The sequence below is a fragment of the Calliopsis andreniformis genome, chromosome 2, assembly GCF_051401765.1.
Source record: "Calliopsis andreniformis isolate RMS-2024a chromosome 2, iyCalAndr_principal, whole genome shotgun sequence".
NCBI lineage: Eukaryota > Metazoa > Arthropoda > Insecta > Hymenoptera > Andrenidae > Calliopsis > Calliopsis andreniformis.
This window is the reverse complement of record NC_135063.1, coordinates 14175664-14197260: the sequence shown is the minus strand read 5'-3', so window position 1 is coordinate 14197260 and position 21597 is coordinate 14175664. Positions and strand designations below refer to the sequence as shown.

Sequence of the window (21597 nt, the reverse complement as noted above, 5' to 3'; positions counted from 1 at the left end):
CTAAAAAATGTTCGCGTTGAAGTAATCACACAGCTTTCCTATGTTCAAAAACCACACACAGTATCCAGACTATCCAGTATTTACAGATCATTTGTTAAAAACGATAGAATCAGTTTTGTGATTGCAGTGGTTCGAATAGTTTACTTTCAATCACGAAGGTTATCAAATATAGGTAAAACGTAGGAACCTTTAAATATACAGTCTTAAAATAATTCGCTTTCTCATCTGAAATGTTGGCAATTCCTCCGAAAGTTTAAGTTAAATTTAATAACTTCTGAAATCAGGAAGGTTAACTTCAAGTATTTGTTTACAGGTCTTTAGAATAAGAGAAATAACGAATAACAATAGAGATAAGAAGTAAAAAATAAAAATTAAAAATGAGGTTCACATTTAGTGCTGCCAAGACATTGGCCAGTACCACTGCACCTGCAAGTGTTCCAACTACAAGTATGTTTAACTACCATGCACAAAAAGTGATAGAAAAAAATATATTAGTCTCATAAAATATATATTCCTTGTAGCTTTTACATTTGGGGCTACTGGAGCTGGAGATGCAGGAAAACCAGCAGGATTTTCCTTAGCAACAACAACAACAACACCTCAGACCAAACCCGCTAGCATATTGGGTACTGGATTAAGCACTACTCCTGCTCAAGGAACAGGATTTAGTTTTGGCACACCTGCTTCTACTCTTGCAAATGTTGCAACCTCTCAAACTCCTGGTCTAACATTTGGCAGTGGTACAACTGCAACTACTGGTGCAATTCCTGGTGCAATCAGCACAGCAGCACCTGTAGGATTTCCTGCAGCAGCACCTGTCGGAAGCACTCTAAGCTTCAACTTAGGAGGAACTACTGCAGCTACAACAACAACAGCATCTACATCAGCTTTTGCAACTAAACCACTTACTGGTGGATTTGGTCTGGGAGGTGGTGAAGCTACTTCAACTGCCGGAACTACAGGCTTAACATTTGGCACACCGAATACAGTAGCATCAGCAACTGGGTTCACTCTTGGTGGAGCATCCGTTACTACAACAACACCAACTACAACGACAACAGCAGGAGCAGGTTTGTATCAGTCTTTGTACAGACAAGATTTAATTCTGTTTTTGAAAGTACGTAACTGATTCAATATCTTTCTTAGGTTTTTCTTTAAGCACTGCTGGGACAACTGCCGCACCCACAGGATTTACTTTTGGTGCAGGAACAACTACGGCTAGTACAACAGGATTCCCTCTGAGTAAAACTTCTACTACTCTAAGTCTCACAACTCCTAGCACCCAGGCATCATTGGGAACAACTACCACGTAGGTATATTTCTTAATATTAAATATAAGTAAATTAATTATTAAAAGATAACATATTATAGCGTTACATCGTCCGCGAGTGTGGGTCAGCCAGCTTCTATAAACTCGTTCGAAGAATCTATCAATAAATGGACACTAGAGTTAGAGGAACAAGAAAAAGTTTTTATGAACCAAGCTGCACAAGTTAATGCTTGGGATAAATTACTCATAACTAATGGAGAGAAAATAGTGGCACTTAATCAAGAGGTTGAGAGGGTTAAGATTGAACAGCAACAACTGGAACATGAATTGGACTATGTTGTAAGTTAATCCCTTATACGCTGAGTAAAATATTAGTTATGAATTTTTTTCTAATATGTAATTATAATTATAGGTTGGTCAACAAAAGGAACTACAGGATTGTCTGGTACCTCTAGAGAAGGATCTGGCTTCCCTTTCAATTTCGGATCCAGAGAGAGAATACACGTATCGTTTAGCGGAAGATCTCGATACACAATTAAAACGAATGTCAGAAGATTTAAAAGAAATAATAGAACACTTGAATCAAGCTAATCGTACTCAGGATTCCAGCGATCCGATTGTTCAAATCGGGAAGATATTAAACGCCCACATGAACAGTTTGCAATGGTTGGATCAGCAAACGTCACTGCTTAACCAGAAGATACAACAAATTGATCAGATGCATCAGAACTTTAGGCAAGAAAATGAACGAAGTTTTAGTTTAGCCTACAATTAATTGCCAGAATTTTGTGACTAATAGTTTTTTATTTTTTTTCTTGAGAATGTCTTGTATCAGTTCTTTTTACACGTTAAAAGTAAATAAAACACAAGATGGAAGTTTGTATAAAAAATAAAGTATGTATATTAAATTAGGATAATACTATAAAGCAAACAAGAACTCAAGTAACAGTGGCAGGAATAAAATAATGTATTTTAAGATAATCCGCCAAGTGTAGGAACAAGTTCACCATCTTATCTTGGAGTATATTACATTTTACACCATCAGGATGTACAACATCCCATGCTAAAAACATGAAAAACTTTTTAATATCTACAGTAGCAGACACTTTGTCCTCCTGCTCTTTTTGACTACAACTCCAAACTTGGAGATCCTGAAAGTGTGTAGAGACTGTTGCGCTATCGTTATCGATTTGAAGTACGAACATCCCCGATTTATCGGCACTCAACGTTAATCTCGGACTCATGTTCTTCATTCTCTCAACAATGTTCCTCACGTACTTAAGTTGTGGCATATCTACTGATATCTGAAAATATATTAAAGAATAATTTACTTTTCCACAAATTTGTGTACCAGTCAGAATCTAAAGAATCCATACATCGAATTCTGGTATATTTGGAGCTTGATGCTCGGCCCATTCGCGTCGAGGAATAACTCGAACAGGTACATCGTGCAAGCATTGCCTCGATTCTATGCTTAATGAAGGCAACTCGATTTCCAACGTGAGACAAGGTTGTCGTTTGTTCGTCAATTTGATTTTTACACTTTTCGCGGTCATTTTTAAAGAACCCAGACTTCTGGCAAGCATGCTTGCGTCAAGTTCCAAATAAATTTCGTTCTGTTCCTCGGTAACTCCATGCATAACGTATTCCGTGAAGAAATGATCCTGGCTCAATTCTGCCCACACCATCGACAATCGATCATCGCCGACGCTGAAGGACAATTCACTTTGTGTCAGTCTTAGAGTACATTGTTTCGTTAATCGGGATATGATATTAACAATATCTGAAATAAATTTAGTTTGCGTCTATAGCAAGAAGATATAATGAACTCAAAATAAAAATATAATTATTACACTACTGCTATTTATTTTTTATTAACTGTAGTTTTTTATAAAATTCAGTACGTTTCTGTTCAATTAGGATACCAGAAAAGGTTAGAAATGATGTCAAAGAGTTAAACTCACTCGTAAAATCTCTCATAGCGATCACATCTACCATTCTACATCTAAATTTCATGATTACTTTTGTACGATAGTGGTGAAATAAAACTGTATTGGAAGCCGCAAATTTTACGCGGGAACATAGAACAATCTACCGACATTTGACAGCTTATCACTTCGAAAACATATATTGCAAGCTTTAGTATCACTGACTTCACTCAGGTGGCACTCATGGTTTATTCTCAAAGATGGCGCAATTGAATTAATCACGAATGTATAAGATTGTTCCATAGATTTTATCTCGACAGATGGCATAACAGTGACTAAGTCGCCCATTGAAAAGTTGCTTAATTTTCGAAACCCGATGAATCTTATTTAACTCCAACATATAATTTAACACATTGAAAAAAACTTTAAATTGAGAAACATCATGGACATTACAATTAACAAGTGAACAATCCATAAAATTCGGTAATTACCGCGTAATATACAGCATAAAACTCAATGATCTAAAGAGGTTATGATAAGAATCCTTTGTAAACAAACGACGCTAGGTTTTCATAGTGCACGATGGAAAATGTGAATGCAGGAACAGTGTGACTGGATACGTGAATTTATTCGAGACGTAAATATAAGGTTACAAGACCTAACCTATATTGTATATGTGACATACAAATTATTCGTGACATGATTCGTTTTCCTAATATTACTTCATTCGTAAATATTATGCGTGAGGAGATTAGTTAATGCGTCGCGTGATATTTTGTGATGAAACCTTGCGTCACGGTTAATTAGAGTGTACCCATACGTTCTCAGAATGCGAGCACACGTTTCCTGAACGTTTAACCGGCTTTGCTCTCTGAGCTTCGCTCTGGACCGTGGACCGCGACGAAGTTCGCTCACGAAAGTCGAATGCTACAACCCACGCGATCGTTTGTGCTTCGTGGCGGCCTGCGTCAGATAAGTCTCATCGTACGCCTAATATTCATCTGTTCTCGAACCGAAACATCTCGCGTCTCACGCACGAGCGTTCTCTCGCGTAGCTTAAGTGGAAAGTGATGCTATTTACCTAGCCGAACTTACTCGAATCCACCGCCAAGGCGCGAAAATTGTATCGTGTGTATGTATAGTTTAAGACTGGTTTGTAAAGATCCGTGTATCACGAAGAATAAACAGTTCGATCGAAACAATTCGTCTCATATTAACTCTTACATCAGCGTTATACACTCGCCGTGAGTAACTGTGTTCCACGTTCACGTTACGTTTATAGATAGTGACTCCAAAGGATATAAGTTTCTGCTGTCTCGGAGATTTTGAGAACAGATTCGTAGCAGATTCGACAAGCATTTAAGGAAAGTAGCTTCCATTTATCGGAGTTTCAGACATCTCTCTTTCCTTCTCTGGAAATGACCCGTTTCGAAATCGTGGCTCGCGATAAATAGAAGATTACTCGAAACTAGAATGAATATAGCTCTCTATGTAAGATATAAGTATCTTCTAAGTGTTTCTCTGTGAAGTACGATATTACTTCGAAATATAAATCCCTGAATCTCGTTTCTATCGATCGTGGCTTTCAGTGAATCCCAAAATGTCTTTACTCGTCAAATTATGCGCCTGCCTCTACCTCGTTCACATCGTGAGTAGTTCAACCTTGACTGCACCCCCACAATCGGCAGTGGTAGTGGCTTTCGAGGATATCTACGATCTGTCATTGCTAGCGAATACTCTATCGGATCAAGGGATCGATGCAACTTTAATAATACCAACGTCCCACGAAAAGGAGCTCTACGAGACTTTGATCGATGTCGAAATTCTGACACTAAACGTTCAGTTCGAAGAATCTGCGTACCCTGAAACCAAGGCGATTCAGGCCTGCGAGGTACTGTTAAAAGACGAACAGATTGCGAAGAAGATACGAGAGATCCAGCCGACCTTTACCATATTCCCTGCATTCAGGTATGTCTAATTGAAGGACTCAATGCAAAAATCGATCAGTTCAGGTTTCAAAAATTTCTCAATATAAATAAAAAAGATACTAAATATTAAAGTACTGGAGCTGACTGGTCCTTACATCGAGCCCTTCTATTCTTTCCTCTATTTCTATTTCGAGATCAAAGTTTGATGTACAGTCGTTTCTCGAGGAATCACTTCCGGTGCGCTACAGTGCCTGGATCGCGGACTATTTTTAAAGTAGAGAAACAAATTTTTCTTGCTAGCTGAATTTTATGGTCCACAGAATTAAACACCAAAAAATTCAGTCGAGGAATATAGCGGAAGATTATTATTTAATTTGTCTGTGTTTTTAGGCACGATGGCTGCTTGATCCCCTGGACTAAAACGATAGAGTCGATACCAGTGATATGGACTCGGAACCGAGACGAAGAGGTTTACGTGTTCGAGTACACGGGCGCTGCTCTACCAGTTCAGAACACAGGATTTTGGACGCGACTGCGGACGAGTTTCTCACAGAGGTCAATATTCTCGACGGCCCGAGACGAGTACGCGGCGTATGCTCTCCGGATAGCGGGAAAATACTTGCCAGAGACCGGTCTCAATTTAGACAATCTCTACGCAGATGTTCGCCTCATACTCTGGGGTGGCGACGTCGTCCTGCGGTCGGACTTTGCTCCGCTCACGCAGCTGATAGCCGAAGTGAGTGGGATGGAAAAACGCTTAACTCCGTACGGTTTCATGCTCTCCTGGTAAAACGTTCTCCAATGTTCGATTTGTTCGATCGGAGTTGAGAACGTTTCACCATTGCGTACTCAAACGATTCCTGTGAATGAAACTCCTCGTTTCACGAGAATTTCAGATATCACGGGAAAATTGTTTCCTTCTGAATATACAGGGTGTTTCAGTAATACTATTCTACTTACTGGAAGAGATTTCGTATTAACTTTATGATATAAAGTCACTCACTGTTGAGTCCTCTTCTGCATTGCAATTAAGATTATTAGCCATGTGGAGTGTACTGTTATCTTGATCAGTACTTCTCAAGAAGTTGTAGAATGCGATTTTAATAATATTTAATGTTGCAGGTCGGCTGTCATCACTGCAGAGGACCACACCCGTTGCAGGGGGAGCTGCACAAGGCGTTGATCGAGCATAGGCTGGGAACGATTGTGGTTCTCCTGGATGAAAATTATGAGACGTTGATTAAGGAGTTGGCACAGAAGTTGCCGCAAGGCAGGGAAGGCCAGGCGGTCGTTTGGAAGAACATGAAGTGGCAAAGCACGGACGTTGCATTGCCGGACAATCTTTTTGTTCACTCGACGATTGATCGCCAAGACCTGATAGGTAGAAGGCTACATTGAAACCTTATAATTTCTGCATAGAATCCTGATAGGTTTCTGACCAAGCTATCGATAATTATACTGCCACTTTCCATTAGCAAGATGATAGTACTCGTGCACTGAAATTAGCGATGCCATTACACATTTTACTTAATATTCTTTTTTGAGCGGAATTCCCAAGCGCATCCAATGAATTACTTCTATAAAGAATCTTTGGCATTCTAACGTTATCTTTCTATCATTGTAGGGTACAGTCGCACGAGAGTGGTGCTGAGCCACTGCGCAGACACCGAGTTCCTGGAAGTAGGTTTCCACGGGACACCAGTGATATGTTTCCCCAGGAATTCCTTGGAGTCCAAGAACGCGGCTCGAGCGGTTCAGTTGGGTTTTGCTCGCTCCGCTGAAGAACTCCGCGCCATAAGCAGCGAGGAAGTATCGAACGCGGTGAACCAGCTTCACGAGGCGATAGATTACCGCGAGAATGCTCGAAAGGTCTCCTTGGCTATCCGTGATAGGATAAATCCTGCGGTGGACAGGCTTATTTACTGGCTACGCTACACGGCGCGTGCCAAAGACGGGAACCTGGAGTTTCTGATGCCGATGAGCTCTGCGAGAACGTTCAACGAGGACCTCCAGTTCTTCCTTGGCTTATTCGTGGGCAGTATCTTGGGGGTCTTCTCGACAATCGGTTGCACGTTGGCGCGTTATTTAGTAATATCTAAAAGAACGCAGAGATCGAAGGGGAGATACACGCGGTAAGAAGCTGAGCTATATAGATTTGTTACCCAGAGGCTGGCTAATACGGACACTTTTCGCATATGTATTTATATAAATGCACGTAGAGTACAGGTACATACAAATACAAATGTTACGAGCTAGGGTTTATCTCATTGCTAATGAAGACACGTAACTATTACGAGAATACTTGATTCGTAAGTTGATTGATTGATTGTTTGGAAGAAGCTAGAAGTACGATGTAGCATGTTAACCGTGAGAAAAATAAATTACAATCGTTTTTCAATACTGCGCTCTGTATGTCGTCATCGTCGTCGTCGTTGTCGCACGAGTGCTCGCTCGTGTGCGTTTTATCGCTAGATCCTTATTACGTACGGACGAATCGGTACCTAGGCATTTAATTCGACTGCTTTTTAAGGCCATGTTCTCTTTGATCGGATCAGTAGCTTTTCTCATTTGTGTCGTTTCAAGCGATGACATTTGGCGTCGGTTTTAGACAGGATTTCCCTAAATGAGTATCACTGTAAAGAGGTTGCTAGAGAATAAAGAGAAAGTAGAAATTTCAGTCGCTCACAACAGATTACTATTTTAATAGTTATCATCTAATACTCATATAGAGATATCCTGTTTATCGCATACGTTAATTAATAGATCTGTGTAAAATCGATATAAATCGTAGAAAAATTGTTTTCATCAAACTGTTACAATAGATAAACTACAAAAATTGATTTCCGTTCTGTCTGTAAACGACACGCAATAAAAGCATTATCGTGTCAACATTAAAGAATGCTTGAATATATATAAAAAGAAAACGGAATTTCTATTTTAAGTTAAAAAACGTAGTCGTGATTATGAAGAATATTGCTGTATGAGCGCTTCCGCGACATGATGAAAATTCGGACTTCGTAATTGACTAGACTGTGGCCCTTCGATCGGTGTGGCGTATACGACGAAACAGCCAGCTTCCTCTACGTGAGAAAATAACCACGAATACGCTGTTCACGCGTTCAGATTGCGAAGGGGAAACTTCGAATATGTTGGATGGTTCTATGGCGATGAGAATAAGAAGGAAAGAACATCTGAGAAGAAGAAAGGAAAATCGAGACACGTGGGCTGCGGAAAACGCAGGAGCGATCACTCCTCTAAAGCTCCTATTATGTAAGTTTTCGTCTTCACCTCGTCGCAGCATTCGATAAACTTAACATCAATCGATCGTGTACATGCTTTTATCTATATACAGCGCGAGACGGTCGTTGGACGTAAAATCTACAAAAACGGTTAAGAAGACGGTATTTACATGTGTCATTGGCAGAATTGTTCCCGATCTGAGCGACCCGAGGCGAACTGCCCGCGAGAGCGGATAACGTCGTGTCGCGCGCGCGTCGCTCTCCTTTTCTCTCCTTTTTTTTCTCTCCTATTTCGCTTCGACGTGAACTATCGCTTTCTCGTAGTCCGTCTCGCTCCTCGTAGCTCGCATTGTTCGCTGAGACACGGCCGATACAGCGATTCCGTGTACAGTGGGTCACGAAAGTATTCAGAAACACTTGGAGGGGAAAACAGCAAATGAACATTTTACCAAAGCCTCCAAGCTGTAGTCTTGGTTATGTAGCCACTTTGACAATATTTGATCTACGATACGCTGCTCAATACTGAAGATTTCACCGACCGCGCAAATGCTTCCGCGAGCCACTGTAATTATTCCATAGTTAGGTGAAGATAAGGTGGTTCTACGCGCTAGAGAGCATTGGTATACAATGAGATACCTACACATCGTCGTCTTTACTTCGACATAAATAAGACTCTCGCGTCATACGCAAATGTGCGAGCACGAACAGAAAAAGAAGAATGGTCTTCTCGTCGAGTGGCCTAATATCTCGCCTATATTACTTCTATCCCATGCTCACGCTCAGTCGTTCGCTTATCCGGACACACGATCTCGTCCACACGGAAATACATATACATGCACGCACGCACGTTCCTCTCTCCTATCTTTCTCTCGTGTCAGCAAAAAACCGCAAATTATTAACATATTGAGTTTCAGCGAGGGACAACCGACGTCGTGACCGAGTCGCGTTGCTCGAACTCACCGTGCTCGTGACGCAAAAAGGGAGTACGATCGAACAATGATTCCTTTCGAGAAAGGTCTAGGCCTTGCGCTCTTCCAAGTCACATTTATAACGTGACGCAAGCAGTGCTTCGCGTTTTGCACTTCGCTTTCAATTGAGCCCGATCCCCTGCTACATATCTCTGGGAACCGGACTGACATCACCATCGATTCTCAACATGTTAACATTCACGTACATAATGTTGCACCTGAGAGCCAGACTAGCATAATAAGCCACATAACTGCAACTTCACAGACATATTGTACTTGCTATTATGATATTAATACTGAAACAATTCGACAGTTTTGCTGGGAGGGGATTTAGACTTCGGAGTACCCTATACGAGTGTCCCATTTTACTATAATCAACTCGGATACCATTCCTCCTTTCAATGATACAAGGTGTTAAAGAAGAGATCGCAAAACTTCTTCTTGCACCTTAATCATCAGAAATAGCAACAATATCCAAGCAGACCAAAAGAGGAACACCTCGTACAGCGCAGATACATGTAGATATGTTACTCTAACCGTCTGAAAGCTACACGCTTGAATAATCACCGTTGCCGAAGAGTGGACTTACGACACTCTGACTGTCAGGTACAGAATGTTCTAACGTGTCACACTTTGTAGCCTCTCGCGGCGGTTTCCACAGCCCTGGGCAGCTGACGCGATAGTCAGACCCTGGCCAGTGGTTTAACTTAAAGAGCAGCTTGGTAGAGCCATCGCGGGTCCAGCCTGATTCCAAATAGCGACCATGGAACGGGGCCGACCAGTAGAATCCATCCCATCGTGGAAAGTGAACTGCCTCGACGCAAAGGGTCGTGAAGCACCTTTCGGTAGGCCGACCGGGAATGCAATTTCATTCGACTAATTGCAGACGTGCTCCTCCCGCGTGTGCCGACACAATTCGCACTTCACGTGACAACACCAGACGAATCGACAGTTGCACTTCTCGGTCACGTCGCGGACCCGCGTCTGGTAGCCTCGGCCGCAGCACAATAAGCGGCAACCATCCAGGCCGAGGGATGTTCGGTTGCATATCCTTCCTCTCGTGCCAGGAATACCGAGCCTGAAATAACGTAGATGACAACATCGACTTTCTCTAAGATAGAAGTATAATGGAAAGTGGCTTAGGCAAAGGCTGATCTAGGTCCAAAAGTTTCTTTTGTAATTACACTTGGTGTGTGGAAATAGTCAGCTGGTAGCTCTTGCAGACCTCAAAGGCCCGACTTCTCCTAGGCTGGATGGTTCGTTTAACTGTGTTATCTGAAATACTTCCTCCACTGATGTGACGGCAATACTCTTTTTATAGACAATGCTGAGAGGAATCTATAATCGCTATCTAGGAGTGGAAGCTGTATTTATAGCACTGCAACGCTTGACAGTCTCTGTATATGGGACACGCAAGGGTCACGATCGTGGTTATTATCCAAGGTCAAGATCATCTTCATTCTCAAATGGAATGTCGTATCTTTTTATCACGCAATGGTGGATCCTTTTAAGATGACTATCTTTATGATTCCTCTGTTCAGAAATGTGGAGGAAATATTATACCAGCAGATGACAGAGTCAGTTAAACCATTCTTGTAGCGCATGACTAATATAAGAATTTATCTAAGTAGATTCCTCACGTGATATTTTTCTCGCAGTAATCGGGACTGTCTTCGAGGTACACTAGGTCTGTCTTGTTCGGTCGCTTCAGATCTGGACGAGCAGGCCTCAACCTTGCTGGTCTCCTTCCTCCACGTTGCGCCAGTCGAACCAGAGCTGCACCCTCGTGCAACGCTGCAAGTGCAGCCCCGGCCACCCTGAACGCTGGTAATCTTCTCCAGCAAACGCGGACGCTGCACGAGCCAGACATACCTGAGGGGTCAAGAATTTCAGGAACGTATGAGTACAACATAGACACGGTGATAAAATACAAAAAAAGTCCTCGATATTGTCCCTGATCTAAAGAGAATAAATCCACGAAGAAGACAGTACAGTGGATACAGTTTCAAGAGCAAGGTACAAAGAGACTCCTCCTTTCCCACAAGATGCACCAGGATCTCGAGCTGCATACAAGTCTCTGGAATGCCTTTTTTTCATGGACCCTACACATGTAGCCAGCGAGAAGGGAAGACAAGGGATAGGTGAAATCCCGAAGCCGTTAAAGCGAGCAGAATGAAAAATAAGAGCGCAGATAGGGGACGCGTCGCTTATCTGTAAGACACATTAATGGCTCACCGTGACACTTGCATACACGTTGCATTCTCGAGCGGACGGCACGCCTGCCAGCTTCGCTATCGTGCTTCCTCATCAGCTGGCCAGCCAGCCCTTTCGGCCCGTGCAGGACACCCTCTTTCACAGTCTCCTCGCCGCCGTCCGACCACTCTCGCGAAAACTTCTCGCCGAAGTGGATGTCCTGGACACAAAGAGGATTCTCGTGACACTGGAAGGGAGGACAGAAGAAGGGGAAGGATACCTTGACTTATGTACAAGTTACCTTCAGTTTCTTCTCGAGTACTCTTGCAGAACTGGAAGGTTACAGGTGTAGGTATACTCTACGACTCGAGCTCTGCTCTATGACTACTCTATGACTTCTACACTTGAGTGAATGACTTTGATGAATTCTATGGAGAAGGATACGAGGAAAAGATCGCGGGACACAGTGTCTACAAACTGAGACGTTCTCCAGTGACAGCATATACTCTGTGATTCCAATAATAGTACCTTTTGGCCCCTTCTAGTCATCGAGGACTACTGAATGGAAAAAAGGGGAACGAGGGAAGAAGGTCATGACGGTACTAGAGTTTCGATTCCTGAAACGCATACGCTGCAATCTTTATCTGCAAAGTGTCGATCAGAATCACGTCCCCAGGAGAAGACTCCCCCCTCCGCCTACGCGTTCCTCTAACTGAACAATGCAAGTTAACTTTCCTTCTCATTTCCAAGCGTCTGCTGATCGCGAGTAACGTAACACAGCTCCGCTGGAGTGGCGAGGACCGTCAAAGTCGTCCTCTCGTTCTTCTAATCCGTCTCACAAGCGGCAATCCGTCTCGAGGGTAAGAGATTCCCTCCGTCGACGGAGACGCAGCGCGCGTCGACTTATCGACGAGAGGTAGCGGGCTCCTCCATTCGTTAAAGCTGGTCCCAGGGTCGCTGCGGGCGAGAGAGTCGGTAAACATCATTATCTCGAAAATCTGTCAGCGGGTCCGACCGAGACATTTGTCCCACGGGATCGTCCTCGTTAAGAAGAGCCCGTGGCCCTCTGGGACTCGGCTACGCTTGGGTACCGCGGAAATGGCCGTCACCTCGGGGTAATCCCTATAGTAAAACGGCAGCCACTTTTCTTGACACTTTCCTCTCTTCCTGCCACGTGAGTTCCTCGACCACGTGTCCCCTCTTCGCTTTTTTCTTCTCTTTTTCTTCGAGTCCGCTGTGTTGTCTTTTCTCACGCCCTTCTTTCTTTGCTCTTGTCTTTTTTCCCCTCTTCAATTGTTCTACCATTTTTTTTTCACTCCGAGTGGCACACTTTTCTTTTTACTATTTCTCTAATTATTTTCTTTCCAGTTCTCCTTTTTTCCCTGGACACAGCTTTCTACGATTCCACTGCAACCGTGCTTCCAATTGCTCTCGGCTAACTCACCCCCTCTCTGTTTCGCCCTCAGTTCACCCTCACCTTATCCCAGCGTACACGCGTATTTACGTTCGTGCTGCACCGCTCGCGTGCGAGTTACGTGGCCGATATGTGCCCTCGACAGAGGCAGGGGGTCAGGGGGGCGGGTGGCCGGGAGGTTGTTGCAACTTAACAAGCTTAGCCCCCTTAATCCCCTTGTAAGCTAGCAATGTCTACAAGGGGTCAGCCGTACGCATGAAATGCATCCGTTTACAGGACCAGCTTTGTCTTCGTCCAGGGTTAAGGTTTACGTCGACCGACCGTGGAAGAGATCGAGACGACAAATTGGGGGATGCCCGAGCGGGGCAGTGCTTCCCCCGCGCGCTTAAGGGGACTAGCTAATCGAACGTTCGAGGAAAAAAGTGTGTATGTTTTTCACCATCGATTTTTCATTTCTAAGGAATATTAAAAAGTAGTGAAATTGCGAGCAAAGGGATCTAAAAAGGTTTTCAAATTTCGGGAGAGCTTGTTTTCGTTGCTAGTGGGTCGATTCGAAGGATTTTCGATTTGGACTATTAAGTTCTAGAGGGGCCACAGTATGATCTATTAGGGGCCTGATATTTTAAATACCCCCAGTCCCAGTTTATAAAAAAATTCGATATTTTACTCATTCGTTTTAGTAGACAGTAGCTCATTTAAAAAATGGGACAAAAGAAAACACTGTGTGGGTCTCTGTTTGAAATATGCGATGGTGGCCCCGAGAACCCCCAAGTCAAAAAAACCGTAGTCATACACGGGCCCCTATAAAATGAATCGTTCTAGATAAAACAAATTCGAAGCAGCCCATTAACGTGGAACACGATCGAGATAACTAGATAGGCTTAATTAAACTGGATACTATTTACAGGTTTTCCGGCACAAAGTTAATATCCCATGGAATGAGCCAGCGTTTTCGAGCTAGTATCCAACAGTGCAAGATTGATTTTCTCTGTCTAACGAACGAAGTAACAGCTCCTAACACTTTTCTTTTAGAAAGCCGCGGAGCCAAAGCGACGGAGAAAACTGACTCTACAGTGCCATAAAATTTTACAATAATAACCACGATATGGAGTATACTTTCCTTTCCTCCCACTCTGTTCTAGTCACAGATCTATCGAGTCACGCTCTATCCATCGCACACGCGTTTTTCTTTCTAATAAGTATTGTTTGGAGCACGTGAATCTTTTTCTGCATGAATAGAAGAGCGAGTCGCCCTCTACTTTACGGAGGGGTTGAAATATACGGAAGTATAGGCGAAACGACAGGCAAAAGCCCGTAGACTCTAGCATGAACAGCTTCTGAGAAAAAGGTACTCGTAGTTGTTCTCCGTATCGTCGAGGGGTTGCCCTGTCCCCTTAACGACGTATACGCGCAGCGCAAAGAAAGGATACTGTTACGTTCAGTCTCTCCCCTCCACCCCACCCCGGAAAGGGTGAAAATAATCGTCGTTTGTCGGCGAAACGAAATTTCATTAACCCGCGGAGAAACGACGCGAACGTCGCGTGAACCATCCACTGGGATTGATTTACGATCGAAAAAGAAATTGATTAAGATTTCGCGGCTTCCTGTTACGCGGGCTCGCGAAATTGAAATCGCTAGCTTGAGTTCCTCGGGTAATTGACCCCCTCGCCAGTTTAATTAACAGCCGTTGCGTAACAACTCGAAGAATTTCTGCTGGGAAACGTATCGGTTTCGCCTGGTAAAATGCGACTCGGGTCTCGAAACTGTCTTGCGAGAGCTCTGGTACGCGGCGGAATGCCTCTGAAAGCGGGCAACAGTTCTGGAATGAATTTTCCAGGGTTCGTGGGGCTAAATAAAGGCTGAGACTCCTGGATCCTTGATAATAAAATCGGTACGAATGGGATAGGGAGGAGGAGGAAGGGCTTCGAGCGACAGGGTAATTCGAATTTACGGCAACAGGGTTATTTTTCAAAGGACAAGGGGATAGAAATATAAAGGGGATATTACCTCGCTGCAGCCGCCCCATTGCCAATTATTCGGCCGGCGTGTTCTGACCCGGTTGTCGCAGGAGCAATCGGTGAGCTCGCCCCTGGAACACGCTCTCGTGACGCTGTAAGCAACTCCGGCTGCTGATATTGCATACACGAACGCTGCCTCGCGACTGTCTGCGAACATGCACCAGAATTTTTCTGCTCTAGAGAAGCTTTTTCATTCCTCCGTGCTCCAGGTGGATCCTAGCGACGCCGCGACGTGATTACGCGAAATAGGGAGCGCGTTGCTTCCCTAGGGGATTTAGGTAACGTTATTTTCGAGTCGCGATGAAGGCAGAGGATAAATTAAATGCTAGGTCGAGAGCTAAGTTTTTGAAATTAAGTTTCAGGGTAAATTGACCTGAACATAGAAGTTAATGCGATAGTAGAAGATAGTCGTCTTGGACGAACCATGGCAAAGTATCGTGTTAGTGTCTCTGCTCTCTGGTCCATTCCCGATCCAGACTATAACACCTACTATTTAACCCTTTCATGAATTATTTCCCGCCACAACTTCAGTAAATCAATTCGTCCCTACCAGACAAATATCCTCGACTTAAGATTTCTGTACGATTCGATTGCCCTTCAGCACGGTTGTCTTCTCTGAGCTCTCCGCCAAGGATTCCACATAGAGACGCGAAGGATTTACCTAGCAGTCGTTCTTCTACTTACTGACTAGCATCACGCCGCCGAAAACGTTCTCTGGATTTTCTGGGCTGATGGAGCAGTTCCATCTCGCTGATCTGAACTGATGCTGACACTCCTCTATGGCCAATCTCGCGCCCGCGCTGACTGCCTGAAAGTAAAAACCGTGAAAGACACGAATGGGAGGAGGAAAACCAAAGCGGACAGGTAGCCGTCTCTTGTCGGCGCCTTTTCACCGACGCGAGAGGGAGACGTGGCAATAGGAACGTGTCAGGGTACGCTCGCTGGGCACATTTAAATATCGGACACGGTAGTTAACCGAATCGATGTCGATGAATAATTAGGATCTGTAATCGATTCTATTACGGGGTAATTATGCTAATTCAAAGTCAGCGTTACCTTGATCACCGATAGCGAGAGAGTGAGAGAGAGTGAGAGACTGATGATTTGGTGGACAGGCACTTGGAGATATCTCTTCTATTTAATTACTTAGAGACACTTAATCCTGGGATCGTCAGATTTATCGAACTAAGAAATTTCTTCTACAAATCACAGTTTCCCTTATTCCTCTCATGTTTTAACTTTCATGTATGGATTTCACTACATCCCAGGCTGAAAGAAAATACGAAATATTTAGGACGAAAACATCGACGCGAGGAAAGAAGTAGAATGTGAAGAGGTACCAGCCACCATCTCAATCTTTAGAAAGAAGAATTTTCAGGTGGTCCATGGGCCAAGAACCGGGTCAATAAGATACCAAGATTCCCGTTTCCTCGTCGTAAGAGAGGTGCAGTGGTGGCGAGTCTCGGGTCAAGTCGAAATTTCAATGTAAACGCGACATAAATCGGCGGGGTCGCGTAGCGGTTCGCCGAGGATGTTCCTCGAGCCTCGTATCCGGTCGATCGTTCGGAATTAAAGTTCGATGGCTGGGCATCGGTGTTATGCATATTCATGGTGGGCCTTTTGTCGGTAACCTGGACTCGGAAAAGCGAGACGGTCGGCATCGTTCAAAGGGCTATCGAGGCCCGAGGCTCGAGTTTACCTAGGCACCGGTTTCTAGACGAGCCCGCGAGCCCCTCCCCTCCCTCGACCCAGCCACGACAAGATTTGTGCATTAGGGAAGGTAAACGCGATTTTGGGGACCGTGAACCCGCGCATCCGATGACGATCTGTGAACTGTTGCGCCTGCTGGACGAATGAATTCTCTGGAGGCGATCTCCCCTTTTATAGACAAGAGAAACATGTGACCTGTTGACCTCTTACATTAGAGTTTTACGATACCTATGAAATAATGAACATTTCATTTGAGTAAATAAATTACTACTGTAATTATCTTTCTAATTACACAATATGACTCGGTATAATTATACAGATTCCCTTCCTCAATTTTTCAGAAGCCATTTGCCCAAGCCTCACGCCAGCTCGTTTCACACCATTCAGTCTCTCGAAGGAGCCGACGAAGGCAACGGCGAAAACGTATACACGAAACCCGAGGAGAAATAAATAAACGGTGGAAGCACGATGGTATGCTCGTACGAGTATGCTGGTTTCAGCGATTTCACGCTAATTTACCCGCGAGGAGTTCCCCCATCCCCATGTCTCTCCATTCGCGATCCGAGATCACGGAATTCGCGACTTCATTCCCCGAGACGCCGAGTGTCTCGAAAGGAGGTCGCGGGTAGGGTTGGCTGCGGACCCTGACTGTTCCAGAGGTGGAAGTATTAAATATTGCAGCCGTGGCAAACGAAAGCTGCAACTCCAGCCTGGCATTCCGGGAGTTCTTTAGAATCGTGCGAATTCAACTGGCGCGCGCTCGCGTCGAGACACTTTAAAGAGACAGTCGATTCTACGCGCTTCGAGATTTACTTTAAGGGGAAGACGAAACTCCTGGCGGCTGTGGCCTGTATATACCACTGATGCGCTTTTTTCTATGCAGTTTTAGGAAGTATTTAGGAGAAATATTGATTCTCTTATTCGATTGAAAGCAGAATTAATTCATTGGTGTACCTTAGAAAACAGTATCTACTGAATACTAAAATATTCCTTACTTTTCAAAAGTATTTAACCATTATTTTCAATTTTTGGGCCAAAGTAGACTCTAAAAATCCACAATAAACGAGATTTTGAAAAAGGAACTATTAATTAATCGAAAATAATTTTGTTCTTCACTATTCCCAAAAAATGTGCGTAAATGAATGAAAGAATGCGGCCCCTTAAAGGTTGAGGTCACTACTTTACACGTACAAAAATTGTAAATTTTTCAGCTCCAACTCTGTCACTAAATACTCCCTGTATTTACACCCAATCGCCACCACAATTAAAATACCAAACCCAACATAAAACCGATCTGCCGCAAAAAGCAAGCCCCTCAATCTCCCCTTCAACAAGAGTCACGTCTTGGCAGAGCTATTGAGCCAGTATCGCCTGAAACTCTGCGCGGGAAAAGCGTATCGGGTAAAAGGTATGAAAAATGCAGGCGATTCGTCCCGAGGCTCGGAAGCGGGTTCGAGCGTGAAGAAGCGGTCGCGGCTCGAAAAATTACGCCGACAAAGTTTCTACTCCTATACACCGGTTTGCTCAGCGTCCTCCTCCGTCCCTTAGTCGGCTGTTCCCTCCCTCCCTCTCTCTCTGTCTCCCTCTCTGTCCCTCTCGGGCGTGGGTCTCCCGTGAATCGAATTAGCCGCGTGCTTCCCCGGGCATTAATCCGAGAGGTTGCCCCTGCCGCGAGGTAAATACCTGCAGGACGGGTGGCGAGCGGGAGCATATCGCCTGCTGCTTGGCGGTCAGGTGCACGCTCTTGCAGTTCTTTTCGGCGCTCGCCGGCCCGATCACACCCGCGCCGACGATCGGCGGCTGGCCCTCGACGCTGCTTCCCTGGCCCGAGCCGCCATTCAGACGGGACTCCACGCCCAGGTACCTGAAACAATCCCGGAAGTGTCCTGCGTTATTATCCTGAAGTTGCTACCCTCGAGGGGGAGTGGGAGGATGTTGCAAGCGGGGTTAGAGATGAGTGGGTATGATGGGGTTTGGAGTCTTGGTTATTGTGGCCGTGGGGAGTTAGAAGAGGGACAAGTATCGAGGTTTGAGGCTGGAGTCAAGAATTTTCTATATTTTTGTGTTACAGAGTTACAGTATTTTCTGGTGCTGGAGTCTTGGTTGCTGTGGTAATGGGGAGCTGGAAAGGGAACATGTATTGAGGTCTCAAGCTCTGCTTTTTATAGTCTTTCAGTTTAATCAGTACTGTTATCACAGAGTCACTAATTTTTCACTAATTCGGTGTCATAGTATCTTTAGAGTCTTTGATCAGGTTACCATGTTGAATACTTGAAAAGGGTATCAGGAATTTCGATGAAAATCCTTGGGGAATTATATGGAGGTCGATTAGTCGTTTTCTACAGGGAATACCGCGGCGTACGTGTGGGTTGATGGGCGACGATCGTTCCAAGCGTTGCCCACGGGGTTGCAATCATCGTTTTCGAGACAGCCAAGGCCACACCCTTGATTCTCATTAAGATTTACCGCCTAAACGAGCGCTACCTATGTCCGGCCAAGCAGCCATCCGGACCCCTCGTCGAAAATAATATAAAATGATGCGGCTGCTTTTTAGAGCGGCGACGCCGATTAACGAGAGGCGGAGGACGATCCTGCAGGGCTCGAGACTCCCCTTTCGATTCACAGCTGACTTCTTCTGACAATAATTCACCTCTGTAGTCGTGATTTCCGAGTAATATGATCATGGTCTATATGCAGTGTGATGAACGACTGATCTGCTCTCGTTGATTTCGATCTTTCATTCCATGAAGATTACACAGTGACTATTTTATCGGACTAGTGCACAGAAAATTACAGAGGAAGATCTTTTTTTATTTGACGTATGCAACGAGGACAATAAACGTAGATCAGAACTCTAATTGACGTACACTGACCCCAAAAGGCTACTAAAACATATTTCAAAGGTTCAAAGGACCCGTAGAGAGAAAGTTCGGTCGAAGTGCACGGAGAAAGCGCGTCGAATCGAATTCCCCGCGAAGCTCGATTAATTTACGGGTGGTCCGATAGGAAGACCGGCGCGGAGCTTCAATTATCGAATTTATTTAATGCCAGCCAGTTAATAAGCAGCTGCACGCGGAACCTATACTCTTCTCGCTGAGCTATCGACACGATGCGCGAAAATATTGCCTCCTCTCGCGCCACTTTTCGAGTTAGCTTCCTCGGTTTTTCTCCTGTCGTTAGTCCACGGGATACCAGCTCGCGGCGTCCTCAATCCCCTTGTTCCTCCCCGCGCCATCATCATCGCTTACCCTAGCTTGCCCTTCGTCCTTTTCCCCTCTATAATTTTCACTCGAATACCTGCTCTAATTATAGGTGGTTCGTCACGCCGAAAAGGTTCCTTCTGCGCCGTGCTCCTCGGTAGCCTGACACCACGGAGCTACAGGCCGTGCATCCTCGTGGATGGATTTCATTCTAGAATTCGCGAGGAGATTGTGCTGTGGGATTGGAATCAAGGTATCGAGGTTAAAGTTTTGCATTGAGGTTGAGAGGATTACTCGTGGATGGATTTTGTAATGTATGTTGTAGGTAATGAGGAATCCGTGAGAATTGTACGTGGAACTCTGTCTACTTGGAATTCTTGGTTCTACTTCGAACTCTTCTACTTTCTACTGTAGAAGACTGCAGTGACTAAAAGACTGGTCTCAAAAATTAATTTTACTGAGTCTGAGTCTCAATCTTCTATCGAGACAGCACTCTATAGGCTAGCAAAGTGTACTGTGACTTTAGTTCTATAGGAGCAATCAAGCTGCACCTCAGAACGACGATCACCGCTCCAAAAGAAGCATCAGGTGCACCCAGTGAGCAACTTCCGCGAAGGAATCAGACACGTCGAAGGCGTCCCTTGGCACTCCTCACGGTGCCCAAGTCTCCCACAGTCCTGTCCCGCGAGGAAATCACGTGAGTCATCTAACGAGGCCGGCTAGCCTCTATCAGGTACAGGCTTCGCAGCAGCGGCGTAGGAGCGTTTATTATTTGTTTGCGGCCGTGAGCACGACCAGCTCTTCAGCTTCACGCGGCTCGCCCTCGACTTGCTCGGCTATTTCGGGTTTGTTTGGCCACGGTTTACGGCTCTCTCGTCCGAATGGGAGAGACCGAGTGCCGTTTCACCAGCGCGTACCCCTGGCGACGATCCTTCGAGAGCGAGCAGCCTCTCGGGAGCGTTATCTTGTGTGTACTATGGGAGAGCGTCGAGGCACCGAAAACCTGGGGTCGACCTGACGGATTAAGCTGGCATCGAGAGCGTTTGCGAGTCGATCTACTCCGACGCCCGCCCACGATTATCCCCGAGAGTCGATGTTTACGAGAAGGCTGAGCCATTGGCCAAACATGGCCTGACTTTGCTCGGTTGCGCCTAAACGGCGTTGATGGTAGCGCAATATTGCAATCAATATATGTGTTGGGTGACTAGGCTTTGGTTCCTTCGAAAACCTGAGAGTCGATCGCCTGCTGACTTCTGTTTGGGATGCTTTTCTGGGAGAGGTGGGCGAATGGACCTGTACAGATGGCTTATTTCGTTTTGGTGGGAGTGTATGTATGTATACACTGTTGACCATTTTGGTGAAAGCTGTTTGGGAACACGTGTGGACTCTTATCTCAGCGGATGAGTGATGAGAGTTTGAAGTAAAGAGGAAGAACGAATCTGAGATTATTGTTGTAATGGTCCTAGCATTTGAGGTGCACTGTGGTGTAGATGCTTCACTTTATGTTAGTGATATTATTGTACCAGGTGAGTGAAGGTAGATTTTGGATCGATAGAACCTCCGCGACTGGGGAAAAAGGTATTGATGGTCCGTTTGCTAACGCGGTCAAGGTTAAATAGGGATAAGCGAGAAGAAGAGGCAGCGAACCATGACCTACGGGCTTAAAAAGATAATAGAGTAGTATAACAATGCAGAGTCAGGATGAAATGTGGACGAGGGAGCGAAGAGA

The 21597-nt window shown here is 44.8% G+C and overlaps 4 protein-coding genes and 1 long non-coding RNA gene across 10 annotated transcripts in view; 3 read left to right on the top strand and 2 right to left on the bottom strand.

The window, feature by feature from the left end:
• The first annotated feature begins 98 nt into the window (after positions 1-98).
• Nup62 (nucleoporin 62) lies at positions 99-2612 on the top strand. Of its 2 annotated transcripts, none has more exons than XM_076392724.1 (6): positions 99-172; positions 314-447; positions 522-1070; positions 1147-1309; positions 1372-1609; positions 1683-2612. In XM_076392724.1, the coding sequence occupies exons 2-6, from the start codon at positions 378-380 to the stop codon at positions 2043-2045; spliced, it is 1383 nt and encodes a 460-aa protein (XP_076248839.1). In that variant the 5' UTR covers positions 99-172; positions 314-377; the 3' UTR covers positions 2046-2612. The 2 variants fall into 2 exon arrangements, with proteins under 2 accessions (XP_076248839.1, XP_076248840.1); XM_076392725.1 differs by having other exon boundaries at positions 159-179.
• Positions 2209-6164, bottom strand: Hus1-like (Hus1-like checkpoint clamp component). 4 transcript variants are annotated; one of them, XM_076392729.1, is made up of 3 exons: positions 6130-6164; positions 2647-2980; positions 2209-2574 (listed from the first exon to the last, which is right to left on the bottom strand). In XM_076392729.1, exons 1-3 carry the CDS (start codon positions 6147-6149, stop codon positions 2209-2211), a joined length of 720 nt encoding a protein of 239 aa, XP_076248844.1. In that variant the 5' UTR covers positions 6150-6164. The 4 variants fall into 4 exon arrangements, with proteins under 4 accessions (XP_076248844.1, XP_076248846.1, XP_076248843.1 ...); XM_076392731.1 differs by lacking the exon at positions 6130-6164 and adding an exon at positions 3986-4034 and having other exon boundaries at positions 2647-3053; XM_076392728.1 differs by lacking the exon at positions 6130-6164 and adding an exon at positions 3235-3388 and having other exon boundaries at positions 2647-3053.
• Positions 3571-7262, top strand: LOC143188457 (UDP-glucuronosyltransferase 2A2). 2 transcript variants are annotated; one of them, XM_076392723.1, is made up of 5 exons: positions 3571-4689; positions 4788-5166; positions 5517-5862; positions 6249-6507; positions 6751-7262. In XM_076392723.1, the coding sequence occupies exons 2-5, from the start codon at positions 4799-4801 to the stop codon at positions 7260-7262; spliced, it is 1485 nt and encodes a 494-aa protein (XP_076248838.1). In that variant the 5' UTR covers positions 3571-4689; positions 4788-4798. The 2 variants fall into 2 exon arrangements, with proteins under 2 accessions (XP_076248838.1, XP_076248837.1); XM_076392722.1 differs by having other exon boundaries at positions 3571-5166.
• A 1023-nt stretch (positions 7263-8285) lies between these two features.
• Positions 8286-17608, top strand: LOC143188462 (uncharacterized). Its single transcript, XR_013003527.1, has 2 exons — positions 8286-8396; positions 17010-17608. It is a non-coding gene; the product is annotated as an uncharacterized LOC143188462 (long non-coding RNA).
• LOC143188460 (protein Wnt-4) overlaps positions 10072-21597 on the bottom strand; it is a 45858-nt gene continuing 34332 nt past the window's right edge. The window contains exons 2-7 of the mRNA XM_076392726.1: positions 18352-18532; positions 15643-15766; positions 14948-15105; positions 11569-11746; positions 10974-11205; positions 10072-10411 (exon numbers count right to left, since the gene is read on the bottom strand). Of these exons, the coding sequence (XP_076248841.1) occupies positions 10210-10411; positions 10974-11205; positions 11569-11746; positions 14948-15105; positions 15643-15766; positions 18352-18532 (1075 nt within the window). The 3' untranslated portion in view covers positions 10072-10209. The remainder of the gene's footprint in view (positions 10412-10973; positions 11206-11568; positions 11747-14947; positions 15106-15642; positions 15767-18351; positions 18533-21597) is intronic.